The sequence below is a fragment of the Alexandromys fortis genome, unplaced genomic scaffold (genome assembly GCF_014885135.2).
Source record: "Alexandromys fortis isolate MF-2015 unplaced genomic scaffold, M_Fortis_MF-2015_v1.1 scaffold_17, whole genome shotgun sequence".
Taxonomy (NCBI): Eukaryota; Metazoa; Chordata; class Mammalia; order Rodentia; family Cricetidae; genus Alexandromys; species Alexandromys fortis.
Genome location: NW_026067896.1, coordinates 13512041 through 13534530, shown reverse-complemented (window position 1 = coordinate 13534530; position 22490 = coordinate 13512041). Strand labels below are relative to the sequence as shown.

General features: G+C 36.1%; 1 protein-coding gene across 1 annotated transcript in view; it reads right to left on the bottom strand.

The window, feature by feature from the left end:
• The window catches only part of Mdga2 (MAM domain containing glycosylphosphatidylinositol anchor 2), a 687020-nt gene that overhangs the window by 117943 nt on the left and 546587 nt on the right, over positions 1 to 22490 (bottom strand). Inside the window, 1 exon segment of the mRNA XM_050163190.1 lies at positions 18371 to 18664. Coding sequence (XP_050019147.1) covers positions 18371 to 18664 — 294 coding nt within the window.

The following is a 22490-nucleotide window of genomic DNA, read 5'->3' as shown; positions in this document are numbered from 1 at the left end:
AAAAGGAACACAATATCAATATGCACACAGTTGAGTTCCTGTGATGTGTATCTGAGAAAAACATGAAGATTAAATAAAACAGGGCATGCAAAGAGTTTGCTGTAATGTTCGTTATAAAGTTTTCCACAAATGCCGTTTCTGTTTTTATTAATGCTCTTGTTGATGACGTAAGTCTAGAGGCATGAGGACATACCTCAGGGGAAGATTCAAATCAATTATCCCGATCGAAGCTGTGTGTAGTATGGTCAGGTGAAGGACAAAGAGAAATCTACAGAACAAATAGTCATCAAAAGAAAAGTAGACGGAAGCATGACAATAAATGGTAACAGGAAAAATGAATAAGATGAAGGTAGTGGGGAGGGGACAGAGAAAAGCCATAGCTAAGACGCTCTGGACCCAGTGACAGGCATGGGAGCCCAAGTTAAAGTGTTTGTGATTTGCTTATGACACAGTACAAACATGGAACTGCTAAGTTGGTCAAACTGAGGCCAAGATAAATTAAGCTGGAAAAGAAGGAAAGAGGTTGTGATCTGAGACTATGGTGTGCAAGATGTACTTCAAAGATGAGGAAGAGTTTGAGGAAGATGAGACAAGAAAAATAAAAGCATTGGGAAGGCGGAACTTCAGGAAACTAGAAGAACAAAAGAAACACAGCTAAAACCATTAGAGTCGGGAGTAAGATGAGCAAAGGATACCAACCCTTTGTGAAGGGCCGCAAATTGCAAATGACCCCAGTAAGCAGGGAAGGTCCTTTGGTGCTTTTATTTGGTGAATATGCAATACATTGTTGGTAAGATGTTGGGTAAAATGTGTCATCAAAACTTTAGCTTGAGTTGAACCTAGGGATCAATTAGGGTATTCAACCTTTCCTCTGCAAGGCAGCTTCTCGCTCAGGAAAGGTAGAAGCTCACATGTCTACAACTCTTCCTCCTGTTTTCATTTCTATTCACCTATTGTGATTTGCTTCTATAGAATAATTTTGCTATTTTCTGAGATTATATTATAATTGCATCATTTTCTCTTCCCTTTCCTACCTTCAAGCTCTCAATGTTTTTCCCTCCTCTGCAATCTTTCAAATTGGTGACCTCTAATTCTTTAATTCAAGGATTCTGGTTCTTTGGTTTTTGATCTTTTAATCTGTAGAACTGATTTTTCAGAATTATCAAAGAAAAGCATTTTCCTAACTTCATACTCCTTGCTTCCCATAAAGGCAAGTTATTTTTCTTGTGAGAAAGAGTTTCTCAGTGTAGCTTTGGAGCCTGTCCTGAAACTCATTCAACATGCTCAACAGTTTTTAAACACTTGCTGCTTCTGCAGAGGACCATGTTCTGTTCTCAGAACCCACAAGTAACTCCAGTCCAGGTGATCTGACATCATCTCCTTGCCTCCACAGGCAGCAGGCACATACATGGATCACAGACATCCACTTATGCAAAACACCTCCACACACAAATAACTACAATAAAGTATTTTTCATTTAATTAAAATTGAATTTTAATTTGTATTTTTCTACTGAGAATAATCTGAAGAATCTCATAAATTAAGTGACAAATGCATATAATAATCAATAAAATACTTTTTTAATCCCATAGTCTGTCCAGCTATAAAGGACATACAAAAACAGAAGATAGAACCAGGGAGAGAGTCAAGGAAGGATATCGTGGGATTTTTGTAACCTATGAGGTTAAAGTTGCAGCATCTACCTAAATGTACACAATTTTCTTTATTAGAAAAGAAAACAAAATAAGATCCTCCTGATTTTGAGTTTCACATAAAGTTGAGGAAAAATCAAAAACCAAAGCAACAGAGCTATTAAAAGAAGTTTTCTTTTGTCCTCCAGTGTAAGAGAAATACGCCTTGCTCCTTTCTTCTGGCATGTGGATAAGTCATTTTCTTAAATCAATACTGCCTTTGAATTTTCCTTTGAATTCTGAGAAACTTCACACGCATGGTATGAAATAGGACCTGCATGGCGTTACCCTGTTCAAAGGGGCATCTGTGACAAAATGTCTATATTTGCTTTGATATTACCTTTTTTGCTTCTATCTTAGATTTTAGACTTAATATTTCTGGCATTTATTGCTCTATACTTTTCATCCCTTCATCCTTCCTTATGTATTTTGATTAGCACCCTTGCAGCACATGTGCACAACTATACACAAAGACATGCACATGTCCACACACCACTACATCATACAGAGTAATGTAATATTCACCAGTACTGAGAAAGGAAGTACATCTATCGTTTTCAAGACCAAAGTTACTATATGCTGTGGAAATGTAATTTGCTGAGAGTGATAACTGCCCTCTTATTTGGAAGGACTCCTTTAACAATTGGTCTGTGTGTGGCAGGGTCGTCTGCAGAGAAGATGGTAATCATGAGAACCAATACACCACTGCACAGCATTTAACACAAACCTGTGCTTCCTGCCATTCCCAGGGCTTGCTCAGGAAGTACAGATGTTGCTGGGTGAGCGCTGGACACTCTACTGGAGAGAAGTTATTCATGGAGGCAAAGACGAATGGCAGCTATCTACTGACTGATTGTCCACCTTTGAGGGGCTCCTTCTCTCCATGTCCTTTGCTTTACCCTCTCTCTAATGGGTAGGGCGTTTTCAGAAATCTGTTCAGATTCTTAGCCTCTGATTAAACCAGCTCCGGAGGAGTATGAGAAGAGACTATGACCAACAGCGAAGTTTATGGGAGAGGAAAATTGCAATTGTTGACGGATGATGTGGAGGAGTTGTTTAAAACACTGGAGACTTTTAAATGATATGGAGGAAGAAAGGGAGCCGTAAGAAAATCTCAGAAATATTAGGCAGTGATAGGGTAGGCAACTTCCCCAAGTCATTATGCACACAGATTAAGTTGAGAGAGGAAAACAAAATAAGATGATGAAGGGAATGTTTGTAAATGTCCACACTCCCCCTGCTAATATGAACGGACATGAATGTAAAGGCTCATAGCGGACACTACAGACTCTCTGCTTTCACTCTTTGTGTGATGCTCACATAGCTGTCTGTCGTGAAATTTAGTTTAGCGGGATTTTGTCTATTTAAACATTAAATTAGAGCATAGATCACCTTTAATTCTCATGTGGACTCCCTTAGCCTAGAAGAAAAATTGATAAATTTTTATTGACGAAATTAATATTTATTGAGCAAACTAATTAAAAGTAAACATTTATTGACATAATTTATTGCAGTTGTCTGATTTATATACTGCTTTCGGTGAAAATACAATACTGTTATTACCTTAGAACAGAAAGAATCAATTATTTAACAACATAGCTTATGTAACCACCTTAAGATTCAGTGCAATGTCAATATCCTGAGCTCCTACAATGTAAGAAGGATAGTCTTTCTGACTAATCTTGAGGAAATATACAAAATAGTCATAGAAAACATAAGAGACAAGTTTCAATTTGTTTTAATTCATTGTTATTTCAGTTTTTCTTGCCTTTAAAATTTTAAAAGATTTTGAAACATTCCCTTTCATGGAAAATGGAATTCAAAATAATATCTGCTTGCTAAAATGGGGAAATATTCTAGAAAATAATGACTACTGAACATATATACAGTTATTATTGTTACAAGGGAGGCAACATGTATTCTATTTCCATTAGCTTTGATTTCAGGCTCATCTTTGAATTTTATCAAAATCATGAGCCTAACTTTGCAATTCCCTTCTCAAAAACAAAAGTAGAAAAGTGAAAATGTAGAAAATGCAAAGCACTGGCAATTTTAATTCAAATGTGGATGTGTGTGTGTGTGCGCACACACACACACACACACACACACACACACACCATAAAGAAAATGCAATTGGTGTTTTCAATATGGGTCTTTAACTAACACTGTTAGTAAATATATCAGTGTTAGATCAAATAGGATTCATTTTGTAAATGACCTTGCAGGTGTAAATTTTTAAAAGATTTATTATATGTGCAGTGTTCTGTATGCCTGCATGCCAGAAGAAGGCACCAGATCTCGTTACTGATGGTCGTGCTGCACTAAGCAGTTGCTGGAAATTGAACTCAGGACCTCTGAAAGAGCAGCCAGAGCTCTTAACCGCTGAGCCTTATCTCCAGCCCCCTCAAACATGATTCTTAATAAACCCTGGGTTATTTAGTCATTGATACCCAGATTTAAAAAAACGGTAAAGATCTAATTAGGGAATGACTATGGGCCTGATATCCATCTTATAATAGGCATGAAAAAATACAAAGATGATGACCTCTCCTTGAATTCTTCAGAAATCAAGCCTGATTGTTTACAAGGGACGAGCTCTGAGGTATGTTCCATTTTCAAACAACGGGCAATGAATTCTAACCATATCTCCTAAATGCATATCTATATTTAAACATGCATGAGGTGGAGGATATAGTGTGGGTGTGTAGTGTGTGAAACAGCGTGAGAAGGAAAATGGAAAGGGAAGGAAAAAAATAAGAGATGGAGGTTTAAAAAAGAATGGGGTGGAAGGAGGATGGAATGGGGAGGGAAGGGGGAATGAAGAAAGGAAGAGGAGAGGAAGAGGGAGCAATTTCCTGAGAGACCATTAACTGGGCAAAGAACACTGGCAGTGTGCTTGCTGTACAAGCAGCAGTGAGTATGACACCAGAACCCCTGCTAAAAGCACTAATCATGGTGGCACCTCTCATTATCACTTCACTGGGAAGGTGGAGACAGGCAGATCCTCAGGGCTTGCTGGCAAGCAGACTAGCCACTCTCCCAGATTCAGGCCCATGAGACATACTGACTCAAAATAACAAATGAACAAAAATATAAAGTTGATATGAACAAGGTAGAAGGCACGCCTGACAAACAATTCCTAAGTTGTTATTTGACCTTTATGTGCTCTCTCTGCTCTCTCTCTCTCTCTCTCTCTCTCTCTCTCTCTCTCTGACACACACACACACACACACACACACACACACGCACGCACGCACGCATGCATACAGAAAACTGCCCCAGAAAAAAGTTTTCCCCAGACTCTGAGAGATATCCAAGATATTTTTAGAATAGTCACTTTAAGCCAAATCTTTTCAGCAGCAGGGAAATGTCAATATGTCTTTGCTGAACCAACTAATTTTCTTATCCAAACAAATTTGCATTATGTATTTAAAACACTGGAAGCAGAACTTCACAAAAAAAGAAAAAAAGAAAGAAAGAAAGAAAACCCAGGATGCTTTTAGGGGAAAAAAGTTACAAACTTTTCAAAGCAGGGTACTTGCTAAAGAAAAAGGAAATGTAAATGAAAATGGAGCATCTGTTGTGAACTGGCAGTGAAGAAAGGCACGCTAATTTGCAGACAACAGGATCTTTTTATTCCTTGGTAAAATTTATTTTCTTGCGATAAGCACAGAAAATATCTACACAGGGACAGATGTGGAGCCAAAATGCAGTCAATCAAGCTGATTTCCAAAGAACGACAACATATTTCTCTCTTTGTGTTTATGTGGATGTTTGCTTACATCAAGACTGAACTTCACAAACTATATTTAATAAGGTCACATATTCATCTTCTTTAGAAACAATTAATTGGAAAATTACAGAGTTCTGTGCGCATGAAATTTGGATAAGTTTATGGACTTAGGGTTCTACTCAGTAACCATTTTTATTCTAAATGAGAATTAATCATGAAACAAACAAAGGGGAAGAATATAGTAAAATTTTTTTATAAATTAAAATTAATCACCAGGAATTTAAACCTTGTCACCCATCCTAATGTTTTTTTTATTTCAGCTGTGCAATCATTTTCTCTAGGAGTCACGTTCAGCAAAGACATATGCATATAATTGTGCTGTTAATTTTCAAGTAGAATTTACTCTTTTGTTACTGTCACATATCTGAGTTTAATATTTATACTAAAAATATATTGCAAAGAAGTTTAATTCTCTGTCTTAATTTAAGCATGCAATTTCATAGAGATTCCTAAAATTATTACGCGCGCGCACACACACACACACACCTTGTTATTCATATGTTGACTGTAAATCAGTTGTTGGTAACAATTTTTGAACTTGAGTTTATTTGGAGATTATTTTGATATGTGGAGGGAAGGAGATGGAGATCAATGGAAGGCTACACAACTAAAATGGGCAATGCAAAAATTTAGAGTTCTCTGCAAAATTAGATTTTATCACATATATTCAGATTTCCCCATTCATGTATTCATTATTTTCCTATAGTCCTTCTCAGTCCATGTCAAAAAACGGCAAGTGTGGTACCACACTTTTATTCACAGAACTGCGGGGGACTGCAGACTGCACCGTGGAAGACATGGCATCTTAGTGACGCCTTGACCGTGATAAAGAATGTGATCCCTGGACGTGACTTCAATTCTTTGTATGACAAACGATGAGGTGACAGAAGCACCGAATTTGCGCGGGATGATGAGCGAACGACCTGTTCACCTCCATTACAACACGAATGATAGTTTTCACAAAGGATAGAAGGCCTTGTTAGTTCGGAGGCCTGGGTAATATGTAGTCATGGAGAATTATCAGAGAGAAAAAAATAAATGCTTGCATTTCTACCTCTGTGTCATATCTGTGTCTATCCAAGTCAAGCCAATCCTAGAGAGGTGCCATTAGTCTTAGGATGAAATGCAAAGGGACCTAGTTCCCTAAAACAGTTAAAGGAAGTTCTACGGTTTGCAATTTAAAGTCCTCCTCCTCATAAAGGGGTGAACATTTGTGAGTGGTGCTGTGAAGGAAAAGACAAGATCTGCGAGGAAGAAAATGGTAGGAATCTCTTACAGAAGATACATTTTTATGTTGAAACTGAAAATTATAATCAAGAAGTCGGAATATACTCAGAGAGGGTTTAGAGGATATAAAATAATGGATGTGTTGACTTCAGACTAAATACTGAACTAAAATACTTTCCAACCATCAACATATTTAATTTGTATTTGTTTGTTGGCTGATTTTTTCATCATGTCAAACATAAAAAATGTATTTTAGAGAAATTATGGGGACTGTAGAAATGTGTACATAGCAAAATCTTTAATTCCAGGATGTGATAACCCATTTTTACATGCATATTTGGGGGTCAGGAAAAGAGATGAGGAGTGTGAACCTGGGAATCGATGAGAGGGGTCCTGGTAAGAGGAATATGAGTTCCTAGAAGAGAAAAAAATAACTTAGGAGAATTACTGTAAGTTTTATTTTAGTTCTATCAGATCTAATGTTCATCAGGAAACTATCTTGACATTTTGCAGAAGCCAACTGAATGTCTCACACACACATTTTGGGGAGGATCTGCACGGTGCCGATAAGCCTTTACATCGCCAACTAAGAGAGTGTGGATCAGGAAACAGTAGGAAGAAAATGTGATTTAGAGAGGAGGAGAAAATAGCAACCCAAGCATAACTATAGGATTAAAATAGAATCCGTATATACTTTACTGTCATAAAAAAACATGGATGAAAGACTGAATTAGCAAGAATAAGTGTTGATTCAAACATGTCCTTTGTATGGAGGTAACACTGAGACATGCAGGGAGACGGAGGGATAATAAAGGGTATAGAAATGTGGAATACATAGTCATGGTTGCGGTATTATACCATGTGCATCTTCATCTATGTACGTATGTGGGTGATTGGTTGATAATTTGCATGTTGGGGTTTCATGTGAGCACCTGATGTAAAAATATCGCCTAGTGAAATAACTCTTTTACCTGAGCTGTAGTGCTCCACATCAGTAACCTCTTGCTACACACTAGGAAGTTCTGGAGTCTAGATGAGCTCAGACATTAGGAATGCAAGGAAATGCTAAGAACGGACACAAGGAAGCTGAAACTGCACAAAAGGAGACTGCACGATTGCTTCTGCTATGTCATGCAAATAAATGAGGAGAAACTTCACATTTTTCTTACACACGGTCCAATTCTCTACTTTCAAAATGTTCTCTCTTTACTAATTTTGTATCATTATCTCCTCATTCTAAACATTCTACTCAGGGGTCAAAGCGATGGATGGCTCAGCAAACCAAGCTGCGTTCAATGCTCTCCACTACAGGAGAACAACGACTTTTACAAGTTGTCCTTAGCACACACATAATGTAATAAAAGTAATTATAAACTGCTCTAACATTTTAGATTGCTTTCAAGAAAACCAATTTGTGCTTCAATCCCTAAGATTAATAATAATAATAATAATAGACTTACTCATTTTCAAAAAAATTGCAAATATTTTTGAATCAAAGAGAAAGTAATTTTCACATTTAAAGCAAGTATCAAGTTTTTAGTTAAGGAGGCATTTCTTTGAATTTCACAATGCATTTCCTGTTTAAACTCAGAAGTTTCAATTTGAAGAACTTTTGCCTTTGTTTACTACAATATTGAAAGGTTCAAAGGAGGGCTTGTACACCATTAAAATAAGGGATTTTTTAAGAATGAGAATGGATTGAGGGGACAGTGTAAGATCTAGATTTTCAGATCCAAATATATCGCCAAAAGACCTACAAGAAAGAATACAGACAGAATTTTAGAGACAATTTCTATTCTAAAATTGTGTTACAAATAACTTTGTTAGAATAATACTTGTTTGGGTAGAAAATAAAAATGGGACCAAATTCCCATTTAAAATTAAATTAAAACAACAAAATCAAACAAACAGAAACAATTTGATACACTAAAAGACCTGCTGTGATTCCTTGACAGATGAGATTGCAAGGAAAATGAGAAGGATGAAGTGAGAAAAAAAGCTCTGATCTGGTCCTCCACATTGGAACTCCCTTCTGCAGGATCCTAGCACTGATGTCCTAATGACATGAGAAGGGTGGAATGTCAGCCATGACTCCTGTCGAAAACTGCTTCTGAGTGAGGACGCTACTGCTAGAGGGTGTCACAAAGCTGTGAACTCAGTGAAGTAACTCTTGTAACTGGTAGGCCTCTTCAAGGCCTCTGGAAATGGTGTCTATGCCGCAGGTCTAAGCATGTGGGCTCCACCAGATTCCATCCCCTCTGAAGTTCTGTCTCCTCGTACAGGAGTCATCACCAGTGCAGTCTCTCTTGCTCTAGGGTTCTTGTGTTCAATTCAGGAATATTTGACCATACGTGAAGATATGTTTTGTAGTCATGACATAGAAAGGGTTGCAGTCTCAAAATGTAAAGATTGGAAATTAGGGATGCCTCAAACCCCTACAATTAGCAAACTAGGATCATTTCTTCCAACAACTAATAACAAGCTGGCAGGGAAAGTGCGTTAAGGGAAGTACTACAAAAAATCTGCCACTTTTGCAGTATCCCAGACCCCCACTCACAAGACTGAAGAATTCTTTCTCAAATCATGATGAAAAATACTCCTTTCCTCATGAGTGGTGGTGCATGCCTTGAATCCCAGAGCTAAGGGAGGCAGCAAACAAACAACCCCAAACAACCAAAAGTTCTTTGTGTGTGTGTGTGTGTGTGTTGTTTGTTTGTTTTGAAACAGGGTATCACTCTGAAGTTCTGGCTGGCCTGGAACTCTCTATGTAGACAAGGCACATCTTGAACTCATAGAGACTTAATTGGCCGTTTATCCTAATTACTGAAATTAAAGGCATATGCCACCATGCTTGATCCCCTATATTTTTAAGGGTTTTCTGGGAGATGGGGGATTATAAGGCCTGGTGGTAAATTGTATGTTCTATTCTAGATTCTTGTGAGGTACTCTGAGGTTAAATTCAGTTCAAATAATCTTATGCTGGTCAAAGTAGTTATAGCTAAAGATGATTTGGGTATGTTAACCACAATTTGAAAACCAATAAGTACAATAAAATACAATCATGTATATATATATATATATGAAACAAGATATCTACAGTTGGTATTAGATATTACAATGTGGGTTGGGTATATGGCTCAGTGGTTAAGAGCACTTGTTCTCGTAAAGGACCCAGGATCAGTTGCCAGCACCCACATAATTGCTCACATGTGGTTGAGTTAAAAGAGATTCACCACCCTCTTCTGAGCCTATGGGCACAAGGCACACATGTCGTGCACAGACACACATGGAATCAAAATACTCATGCACACAAAGTACAATAATCAAATTTGCATTAAACAACACACTGTCAATGAAGATTAAGATCCTAAGAAAATAGAGGCTAAAATTCTATGTAGCCAGATTCCTTGGGAGATGGAGTTCTCTGTAAGAGTATCACCTGCCACAGTGTTAGAATTTCCCAGCTTTCTCTCATAACAGGGTAGTTCTTTAAGTGCTTTTCTTTTGATTGATTTACTGTTCACTCACTGAGACACACACACACACACACGAACACACACACACATTGCTATTGTTGTTGTTCTTTTGCTTTTTTATTTATACAGTGCTGGGATCAGTCATAAAGGTTTGTTCATGGGACATGTTATTGTTCTCTACTGTGATATATTTTGATGGTTTATTGTTACTATATTTATATTTTATAAGGGCTTTAAAAGTACCTAGTAATGCCTAAATTCTACGTTTTGAAAAAAGATCTTTGATATATTATGAATGAATACAAAAAAAGAATTTTGATAATTATATGTTTGTGCTCATTTATTTGAAAATTCATTTTTATGAAATGAAAAAGGGAGAAAGCTAGGACATTTCCCCAGAAAAAGAGATCATAAATGTTCCAGTTCACAAGCACTCAGTTTTGTGCCATACCTGAATGGCTCAGGTAAGGAAGCTTTGTAGATACGTGATGCTGCGATCACTGCTTGAATTTCTACACAATCGTGTTAAACAGAAGTACTTAGATGACTGGGCTGATGAAACACAAATCTTGGCTGGGTTAAGCTGTGCATTTAATCATTCTGCTTAACCCAGCTTTTTCCTGTTCCGATTTTGTAAACATGCTTTAATAAAGCACTTTTAATAGATACACTTTCCCTAAGCAATCTCTGCCTGAATCTCCATTCAGACAGCAATAGAGGCTGAAGCAGAAAAGGAAACTGTGCTGATTTTCTTCCCTGGAGCCATAGGCTAGATGAGCTCATCTTTTTCCAGGTGATGCTTAGTCTAAAGCACAGGCTTGCTGTTCTGTTTTGAGGATATCTGTAGAGAGGGAGAGCCCCTTATTGTTTTCATGGACAGCCTCTAAGGTATTCATTATCCATTAGGTGGTAGTCAATTGTTCTATTCTCCAGAAGAATGAAGAAACTCAAAACAGGAGAATCAGAAGCCAGTTTAGCTATAGTAAATTAACTTGAAAAGTTTCCGGAAAATGTAATTTGCACACATAACAACTTAAATTTTTCAAATACTTAGGAGTAACGAAAATTCATAAATGGGCTAAGTACAATATGTATATTAATCTATAGGATATGTTGACCCGAGATAATATTTCCATAAATTATTAATAGAGTTTAAATTGAATGGTATCCTATAAGCGCAATTGTTTCCTTTTTGTAAACAAAAGGTCTTAGAGTCAAGGAGGAGGCCATGGGCAGGCTGGGAGAAAACATAAATATTAATGTTTTCAAAATGTTAACATTGCCTCGGGGTTCAGTTGATTAATGCTTCCAATAACTACTGAAAACAACGAAAGAGCTAATACAACCATTTGATCCAAACAAAGGAATGCTATATAAAAATGTAGAGTTCTCGTTAACAACCTTTAACATTAAAAACAGGAAAAATGTATACTAAATGTATTAATATCTTTTTAGGAAACCAGGAGCTTTTCTCAACCCACTTTCAGCCAGAGTACACTGTAAAGTGGGAAGAGAAAACTGAGGATGTATGATCAAAAAGAGCTTGTCATCTCTACACTGTTCTTTGGAATGGAAGGAAGTGAGTCACTGTGGAGGAGAGATCTGAGGTCTCCTATATACAAATTTTGCCTAGCTTTGTACATGCTCTCCTTCTGCTGACTGTGGATAAAGAGGTGGAACTCTCAGCTCTTTCTCCAGCACCATGTCTGCCTACACGATGCCATGCTTCCCACCATGATGAACTGTAAGCCAGTCGCAATTAAATGCTCTCCTTGATAAGACTTATTATGGCCGTGGTTTCTCTTCACAGCAATAGAAATCCAATCTAAGCTAGTTTGAGACTGTAAACAGTAAGGAAAAATGCAAATATTTCCCCTTTTTTGGAAACAAGAAGATTAATGACTAGAAAAGTGAAGACACTCACCAGGAGGCACATCTATTTTAATGTAGGTCTGTAAAATCAAGACCCTGTGAGTTAAAAAAAAAATTCTACATGGGTGCTCCCTCAGAATGGAATACTGGAGCAGCACCCAGGGAAGAGTGTTCAGACCATCCTTGCCTATACATTTTAAAACCAAGTTAGAACTTGTCATTCAGGCTTCTAATGCAGCCTTTTAATATTCATAAAGGTAATATATGTTATGAGTGAAAACTAAAAATCACAAGAAACAATTAACTTTATTGAAATAAGTGAATTGATTGTAAAAACTGTCCAGTTCACATATTATCTCTGTGCTGATCACATTAGCTCTGTAGACAGAAATCCAGCAGAGTTCTGTGGCAGGCAACTGTCGTAGCTACTCATCCCCCATTGTGATAAAATACCTTGACCAAACAATGCAAGGGAGGAATGCTTTGTGGTTGACTTTTCCTTTCTTTCTTTCTTTCTTTCTTTCTTTCTTTCTTTCTTTCTTTCTTTCTTTCTTTTTCTTTCTTTCTTTCTTTCTTTCTTTTTCTTTCTTTCTTTCTTTCTCTTTCTNTTCTTTCTTTCTTTCTTTCTTTCTTTTTCTTTCTTTCTTTCTTTCTCTTTCTCTCTTTCTTTCTTTCTTTCTTTCTTTCTTTCTTTCTTTCTTTCTTTCTTTCTTTTTAAACTCAGCATTCAAGGCTCCAGATTCCCCCTGATGGAAAAGGACTTAGACATACTTGAAGGATTTGAAGAATTTGTGTGAACAGAAGCCAAGGTAGAGACAAAGAAATAATACCAGATTGCATTGTTCAGGAGACCGAGAATAGGTGACAGGGATTATTCTTAGAGAGTGTACAGTACACATACTGTGAAAAGATACAGCTCTTCAAGTTTTTCTATTGCTCTGTTTGGATGTTCAGATACTGTCCCTTCACTTACAAATCCACTGAACAGGAAAGCAATGACTAATTGCAAAGAAACTGACTGAGCTGCAGAGATAGAAAGAAGCAGTGGCTGTGGAAACCTCACTAGAAAAGGGACAGTTGGTGTGTCACAGGCTGTGGAGTTAAAAGCTGAAAGCTTCTATACATGCTATCTTAGTTGGGGTTTCTAATAGACACTGTACATGCTGTGAAGAGATACTATGACCACAGCAATTCTTATAATGAAAAGTATTTCATTGGAATGGCTTAATTTCAGAGGTCTAGTCCATTATCATCATGGTGAGATGTGGTATCATAGAAGCAAACATAGCACTGGAGAAGGAGCTGAGGACTCTACATCTTGATCAGCAGGCAACAGCAAGTGAGCTGACTCACTGGGCATGGCTTGACCATATATGAGGGCTCAAAACTTGCCTCCACAGTGACATATTCCCTCCAATGAGACCATACCTACTCTACCAAGGCCACTCCTTCTAATAGTGCCAATCCTTTTGGGGGGCATTTTCTTTCAAACCACCACACACACTGAAGACTGAATTGACAGAGAATGAACCCTGACAGGATCTGGGCAAGTAACAACAGGGGATGGTATCAGTTCGCTGATCAGCTTCACATGAGGGTCTGGGAAAAGACAGTATAACTACACAGTAAACACACATAGGGGTCTTTTCACACCCCTTCAGAGCCTTCATCATAAGAAGTCGTAACTAGTTAGCAGGGTATTTAAAACAGGATCCGAGACTTGAGGCAAGTCTCTAAAAGAGGGTTCTGGAAGGCATGCTGAAAACTTCCTTCCATTACAGAATTTAAAAGTCTTCCTTGCAGGTGAAGACACGAAGGAGGCAACTCAGTCATCCCAAGAAGGAAGTGACTGAGGTTATATTATCTTTCATTTTATTTTTTCTTATTTTTATTTTCATTTATATTGTTGTACTTCAATTGTTTAGTTTTTGTGTAGTTTTGTTTCAGCTCATAACTCATCATTTTGGCCTTTTATTCTCATCCTTTTTCTGATACTATAATAGTTACAAGTAGTATTTTTATGCCTTTACCGTACATACATCCCCTCCTGTTCATGAATTACTTCCAGTTTTCTCTTTTTCCAATTCCATCTTCATTTTACCACTTAATTATTAATACCCCTAACTCTAAGGAATATAAACAATTTTTCAAATTTGAACTCTTTGTATTGTCTTTGAATCTTACTGGGGAGACAAAGAAAATACATAGATGTTTTCTAGTGCAAGTTAACACCAATGATACTTGCTACTACAGTAGGACTTTATCCTAAATGGAAGCAGGGAATATTCATGATATAAAAGACAACTCACCAGGGAAACACATATAATGACATAGGGTGAGTAAAAATAAGAAACAAATAAAAAGAGAACATACTAAACATAACTAATATATAATCACCACAAAGAATGATAAAAAATCCTAATTATGTCGTGAGCTCACACATCTCCAAGTAAGGAAATGAAAGGCCCCTCTATGAAAACACTAAGATGTGGAAAAGGAAACAGAGGGGAGCACTAGACTATTCAAGGATCTGCAGTGTTGACGGGTTGGCAGATTTAATATTGTAGGGACAGCCATTTACTGAAAGTTAGCCACAATTTCAAAACAATTCTAATCGAAGTGGCAGTGACCGTCTTCACAAAATTAGAGAACATAATCCTAAAACTCGCATGGAAAGGCAATATCCTATAAATAACCAAAGGAGTGGAACCTAATCAAAAAAAAGCAATGATGGATAAATTTCAATACTTGATCTCAAAGTACACTACACAATCTTAGTGACAAAGACAGCAGAACAAAAGAAAACATAAGCAAACAAAATAGAAAAGAGCTCCAAAATAAATCCACTCAACCACCACTTGTTAAATTTTGATGAAAAATGTCAAAAAGTTACAATAGAAAAAGGACATCTTTTGCACTCAGAGATGGTGTGATGCTGAGAACACAGCACAACGACAAACAAAATTAAACAAGGTTAATGTCTCTTGTACAAAAGTCTGTTCAACTGCATCAAGGATCTTAATTTAAAACCTGAAACACTAAAACTACTATGGGAAAATATAGGAGAATAATTTCAAGACATTGGCTTAGCAAGAGTTTTTTTTTATATAAAGGACTACAATAGCAAAGGAAATAATCCCTATAAGTGACAAATGTTATGTGTAGTGTACAAGTTTCTCCATAGTAAACAATGAGCAATGAAGAGAGACACTCTACAGAATGGAAGGAAGCCGATGTTTGCATAGGGGTGATAACTATAGCACATAAAAAATGAAAGAACCAAACACTCAAAATTCAAATCTTCCCATCCATACATGGGTTTTTCAACTGAAGCTCTCAGAAGACAAAATAAAATGGCCAGTAAGCATTTATAAACTGTTCAGCATCACTGGCTTTCAGAAAAATGTAATTTAAAACTAGTCTATGATCTCATTTTACTTGGTCAGAATGGTTATCAATAAAAATAGAAATTAGGCTGGATTTCGTGGTGTACACATTTAATACCAGCATTCAAGAGTCAGAGGTAGGAGGACCGCTGTGAGTTTGAGGCCAACCTGGTCTACAATAGCGAGTCCCAGGTTAGCCAGGCTACAGTATAAGACAAACCACAAACGTTTAAAAAATCAAAAACAAAACAAAGCAAACGAAGAAATGATAACAAATGCTAAAGAAGATTGAGGAATCATAATCTAGTGCAGCTATCATGGAAATTAGTATGCAGATTTCTTTACCTGAAAATAAAACTACCGAATGATCCCCTATACTGTTTCCTGAAAGTTTATCCAAAGGTCTCAATTTCAATGTAACACATAAAAAGAAAAGAAAGAAAAAAACTTTACATTTAGACACTTTATTGAAAGACTATTTGTTATTTAAGGAATAGAATTAGCCTAGACTATCATTAATGAATGAGTAAAAAATGTGATATATATATATATATATTGACATTTTATTGGAAAAATAAAATTATGACATCTAGAGGAAATAGTTGATGAAAATCATTGTGTTAAGCAAAATAATCCAGACTCAAAACAAAACAAAACAAAAACAACCAAACAATGTAAATTTCTCTCATATGCATATCCTAGACTTGATGTGTGTTTGTAGGTCATGAATTAGAAGAAGATGGTGAGAGGAGAAGAAATCTTAAGGGAGCAGTGGAGGAAGAACAAAACACTTACAAAGAATAGAACAGATTACATTGGCACAAGTGCAGAAAGAAGGTGTTGGGGGAGGAAAGAGACCAGCAAGAGAGGGACGGGGAGAGGAACAAAGATGACTAAAAAAAGTCTGAATGAAAACATCATATTTAAGTCATTACTTGGTATGACAAGTTAGTAGGTACTGAAAACATTAACTAAGCTTCTATGTCTTAGAACTCGAGAGGCAGTAGATCTCCCTGAGTTGAACGCCAGCATGATCCATGTAGCAAAACACTAGCCATCATGTCCTCAGATACTCCTGACACCTCAGTTTCACCAGAAGTAGGAAGCATGTATGTATATATATTTATATTTGTTTTCAAATTTAAACATATATTTATATACTTGTCAACTGGCATTCACATATATTTAGCAGCTTTAGTAATTAGCTATAGCATAAATACAGCATGCTTGGAATACACATGTGTAAAGAGTTTGCAGGCTAAGGAGGTGGCTCTGAGTGAAGTGTGTGCTGTGGTACAAATCTGAGGATTTGCGATTGGATCCTCAGCACCCATATAAATGTCGGGTGTTCATCTGTGACCCCAGCACCAGCTTGTCAGAGACAGGCTGACTCCTAGGCAGCCATTCTATGTAATTAGTGACCTTCATGTTCAATGAGATTCTGTCTAAAAATTAAGCTGAAGAAGACCCCAAAGTCAACCTCAGGTTTACACGTGCATGCTCACACATGTGTCTGGCTATTTGTGTATACATATGCCCACATGTCTATATACCACCCACACATACATATAAATAAATAAAATTTAGCATGTGATATATAATAATGGAATTTGCCGTAAAGGATGCAATGAACAGAACATGTATGTACATGTGCATGTGTATATTTGTACAGTAGAATAATATTTTATATTTTATATCATTAATATTATATGTATCAAAGTTATAAAAATTAGGCAAAACTATACATTTATAATGAAAAAATTAAAATGGTTTCTATTTTAGCTTTGTCAGAGAAATTCTTGTGTAGACATGGAGTATATGTCCACAGACAGGGATGATGCTGCCTGAACATGATCTGATTCTCTCAGGAGTATTTAGAAAGTTGCCAGTTGCTTATACTTGGCAAATCCTCAAACACATAATCATATTCTTCAGAGAGAGTCGAAATCTTTGTAAAGAAACTCCTGAAACACAGTGCATCCCTGGCTGGACCTGGAAAGGCTGCTGGTGTTTGGCTTTCAGAGTTGACAGGGCATGGACACAGGGCTCTGGGTGACGTCCTCACAGCCAGTACTCTGCTATCACTGCGCCTTATACCCTTCTACTTACATCCACAGAGCTGAATTCTCCTCATGTCTATTGGTATCTTTTTGAATCACAGTCCTGTCACCATAGAAACAACAGTACAATCGTTCTCATTATCTGCAATTATAAGATCAAATTCTACAATCTTGTGCTGATTTTAGGCATTTTCTCAAAGTAAGCACTGCCAGTGATATTGCTCAGTTTTTATTAATTCTTAAATTTATTGATTTAATTATTTTAAGAGCAAATATTAACCCCATAGTGTTTCTGATAAGAAACACAGCCACAATTTTCATAGAAGCAGTTCAAGAATTATCTTATTTAGCTCATAATTAAACACTTATCCATTAGGTAATATAGCGGAATTCCACACCTAAGAAACTAACTCTATTACTAGATAATTGTGCAACCTACTGTAACAAATTCATACATGCAAAAGTACCATTTCAAAGATCAGACATTCACATTTAGGCAAAGGGATTCTTTAAATAGATGGATGCAATTATTACAAAAAATATGAAAATAAAGAGCTAATTAACAGTTCCTTTCATCCCCATCTTGCTTTGTTTGTACTCAGATGGCTGTTAGTCACTAAAGTTGTTGATTCTCTAGTCTTAAACATCATTACCATCATAATGTGTATATAAGAGACCTGTTTTCTGAAAGCTAAATAATACCCAGATAAATGGCTATTGTCATATAAGTTGGACAATAATTGATCTTTTTTTTTTCATTTTATACTTATCCAATGCCAAGAATCAACTCTTTTATTCAAACCAAGGTGCTGTCATCTCCGCCTTTGCTCCCCCAGAGAAACCAAAGGGAAGGGAATTTACTCACACTGCACGATGAGCTGGACCAAGGCTTCTCTTGGCTTCACGTTGAATCCATTGTACTGGCTGGTTTGACACTTGTACATCCCTGACATTTCCCTCGACACATTCACAATCCTCAGTGTCCCATCGTAACTCTCCATTTGCATTGTCCCATCGGGCATTGCGACTTCTTTATCGGCTCTAGACCAAAGGATGATTGGTTTAGGTTTCCCAGTTACTTGACACTGAAGTTCTATTGTGTCTCCTTCTCTGGTGACCAAAGGTGATTTTTCCTGTGGAACAGTCAGATTGGGTGGAACTTGAAATGGGAAAAAGAAAATTTTTCAAGGTTAGTATAAACTTGTAAGACATATTCAGTCACAGAACATCATAAGGAAACAATTTGTGTTGGTTGAAGGAATTTGACAATGCAGGTGACATAAAATATAGGAACCACAGAAATACGGGGAAGATGCTGTCACTTAAAATAATCGTACAACTTTCATTGTACGTTCTAAAATAAAGACTATATACATTCTCACAATAAGAAAAATATTACATTTGAAGGCACATGGTCAATAAGAGAAAACTCTGTTCAATGTTTTGTCTTTTTAGCCCTTTACTGGGCCATCAGTCTTTGCTTTAAACAGAACAAGCCAGTTGATGCAAGTGTGGCCACCACGTATAAACACAACTCTCTTCTATCAGTTATTATCAGTCATATAGAAAATTGCCAATCAAAATAATAGCAATGAGGTAGAAATAGTAAATTCAGTTTTAAATTATTTCATTTTACTCATATGAGCACGTGACAACTGCACAGCATGGAGAACTAGTAGGAAAAAGACGAACCCAAGATATAAAATTAGAAGTTTAAGAAAAGGGGCTAAGATTTATGGTCTATTTTCTCTCTGGTGAGAATTTAATAGAGCAGCTGACTAACGTCACATTCAGATAATCATTACATTCCCCCACACTTGTCTTTTATAAATTTCAATTTTGTAAGATTCCAAATTATCATATTTTGAAGCAACATGGATTCTTGGTAAGATATTACTACTATTTCTATAAAATTATTCTTATGAAAGACAATCAAAGCATCTTTCAATGTATATTGGCAGTATAAACTTCCTAAAGTGAATTTAATTTTTTATTGTACTGAGCATACTTAGTGTGACATTGGAATGGTTTCGCTGGATTGTAGCTGACTAGGCTGGAGTATACTCATGTTCAGTTTTAATGGAAGACATGATTATTGTGGGAAATATAATAATTTTTCTCACAAACAATATCAGAAACAGTACTCCATATCACATGAACATATTTGCATTTATAATGCAATTGTATTTGGCTGAAATTAAATGAGTCTCTGCAGCAAAGTGTCCACAAACATGAGCTAGGCTCAATGTTAGAGATAGGGATAGATAGAAACATGATTCTGATTAATGCTGCAATTCTTTTGAAGGTGTTGCAGATTTTAGGCTAACTGGAAGATTTATTTTCCCATTAGAGATTATGAGCCTTACTTTATTCCTGTTTCAGGGTAGCAAAACAAACAAGTTCAAGTTATTTTTCAACTAATGCTTTTTACTACATTTAGAGACATTAATTTAGAGATAGTGAGATACCAAAATTATTTTGTCATTCAAGTGTCTCACACATACATTCTTATTTTAATTTCTCCATTTACTCCAAGTTATAAAAAACTAGTTATATGATACACATTACAGAATCTCACAAGTCAGATAAAATGATCAGTAATCATCATCTTCTTGAAGTAAATATATACATTACAGGAGTTGATCTCAACAAAATTAATCTGAAAATGAAAACATTTATAGAAATATAATTCTTAAATGATTTACTCAAATAATTTATTTTGTAAATACTATTAAAATTTATTACAAGAATTTTCTTTTTTAAGCAAACCACAAAATATTATGCAATTCTAAGCCATGTATCTCAACAAAACAGATGGAACCGTAATATTTGTTTGCCTTTTCTGAGAGTAACTGAAATAGAATACAAAAATGATCTTAACATTTACCACATATGATGTCATTACTATGTGCCAAGCACAACTGGAGGATTTACTACTGTGTTCAACTCCCTTAATAATCCTAAGGAGCAAATATTTAATATCAAAACTCACCCAAGGAGAAGCACTGAGTTTCAGGATGACAAAATCAATGACTGACCAGAAATGCAAACACTGACAATTTGACGTGATACTTTAGGGGGTCTAAGGTGTTGTAGTATCTGCAAGTGAGCAGTGGGCTCCTTGCCCAGCACCCACACTCACTAACCTCACAGGATGATGGACAAAATCCCTTTCAATTACCGCTCTTTGGCAGGAGGCCAGAAGAAATACAAGTGACTTTATGATGTATATTTCACAAAATTCTTCCTTATGCTATATTATTTCCTAACTAAAATTTACTCTATTAGAATATTTTTGAATGCGTATCAAAATAAATATAAGCTATATCAATCCAAGTATGTATATGAACTTCAATTACTCTCTGTGAATTACATAAAAAATATAATTTAAAAGATTGTGTAATGGATTGCTGTTGCTTTAAATATTTACTCCGTAAAGCCCCCAAATGTGGGCTAAGTGTAACCAATCTGCGCATTAATTTCTAAAGTTTGAAACTAATTACTTGACTTTCTTGTATCAGTCCTGAGGGCACTCATCCTATGATAGAAACAGCGTAGAAAGTGAAGGAGAACAGAGTCAAAGGCAAACATTTGTATCTTGATTTAATATGGTGAATATTTAAATATTTGAAAACATTAGGCCATTATAATTAAACGCTTGACTACCTAAAATTTTCCTAAAACTTCACTATGTTGAATAGTATGAAAATTACTTTTGCACATTTGTTATTCGTTGATTTAAAATCTTTAATCTTTTAATTTGCCTAATTAAAGTTAGTAAAACAGAATTCAGTTTTTTTATCTTGTCAGCTTAAAAATCAGTCTTTTATGAATTACTTCAAGTTTTACTAAGCAACAAACACCTAAAAACATTTGCAATCTTTTTTATTCTGTAAAATGTTTGTTTGCTTTGGTTTAGGGAAGGGTTCTCACTATTTTATGCCACACTGCTGCTCTGAAACTTGCTTCATTTCCTATTTCGACTTGTACTCATGATCATAGTGCATCAAGCTTCCAAGTGCTGGGCTTACAGGAGTGCAAACTGCACTGGCTTAAGGACTTTAAATTTTTATAAACATCTCTTTTGACCTAAAATATCTTATGATTTCCCTGAACATCTATAAGCTTTCCTTTTTTGCTTAGACTAAAAGTTCTATATCCTAAAATTGGACACCAAACTCTGAATTACTACTATCAGTTTTTCCATGGGAGATCATGTTTGTTACTCTTTCTCGTCTTATATGATAACAGTAGATGTTCTAATCTCTTCCAACTTCTTTGATTCTACAAAGGAATCTACTTTTATATTCCACATGTTCCAAATCTTCAAACACAAATACCAATCACTTCTTAAATTAATAGTTAATTACCAACGCATGCCATCTGCTAATTAAAACGATAGGTTTCCTAGTTTTCTCATATCCTCTTGCCCGCAGTTCTAAGTACTATCTAATTTCAATGAGCATGTTTACATATGCGTGTGTATAATATATACAGCATATGCATTAAAATATCTTCCATACCTGCCTATTTAATTATTTTATTGTAGAACTACTGGCAGACATCCCAGGAAAGTCATCATTTTGCTTTCTTGTGATAGCATCCTATACAGTGTCTGTATTTTGAGGGTTTCCCTCTCCCAATTCTCCTGCTGCCCTGCCATTAGCTTTTTCACCACAAACACACATTTGTTCAGGTTACTATGAAGTCCAAAAACCTCCATGAGATTGCTCATGAGAGCAGTGTTTTAAAGAAATTCTGAAAACAGCGCGATAGATTTGTTCACTCATGGAACTGTCATGGTACAATATGATAAAGGCTTTTAAATGATGATGTCATTTTTCAACAAACATAGATAAAATATCAGTATTGACAAGGAACAGCATGTGGATAACTGCAAGTGCTATTGCTAAGTGGAGCATGCTGCTGCGCGGTACAAACTCTGTTTTATCCAGACAGGGTTTCTTCTCCCACCTCACCAGTTA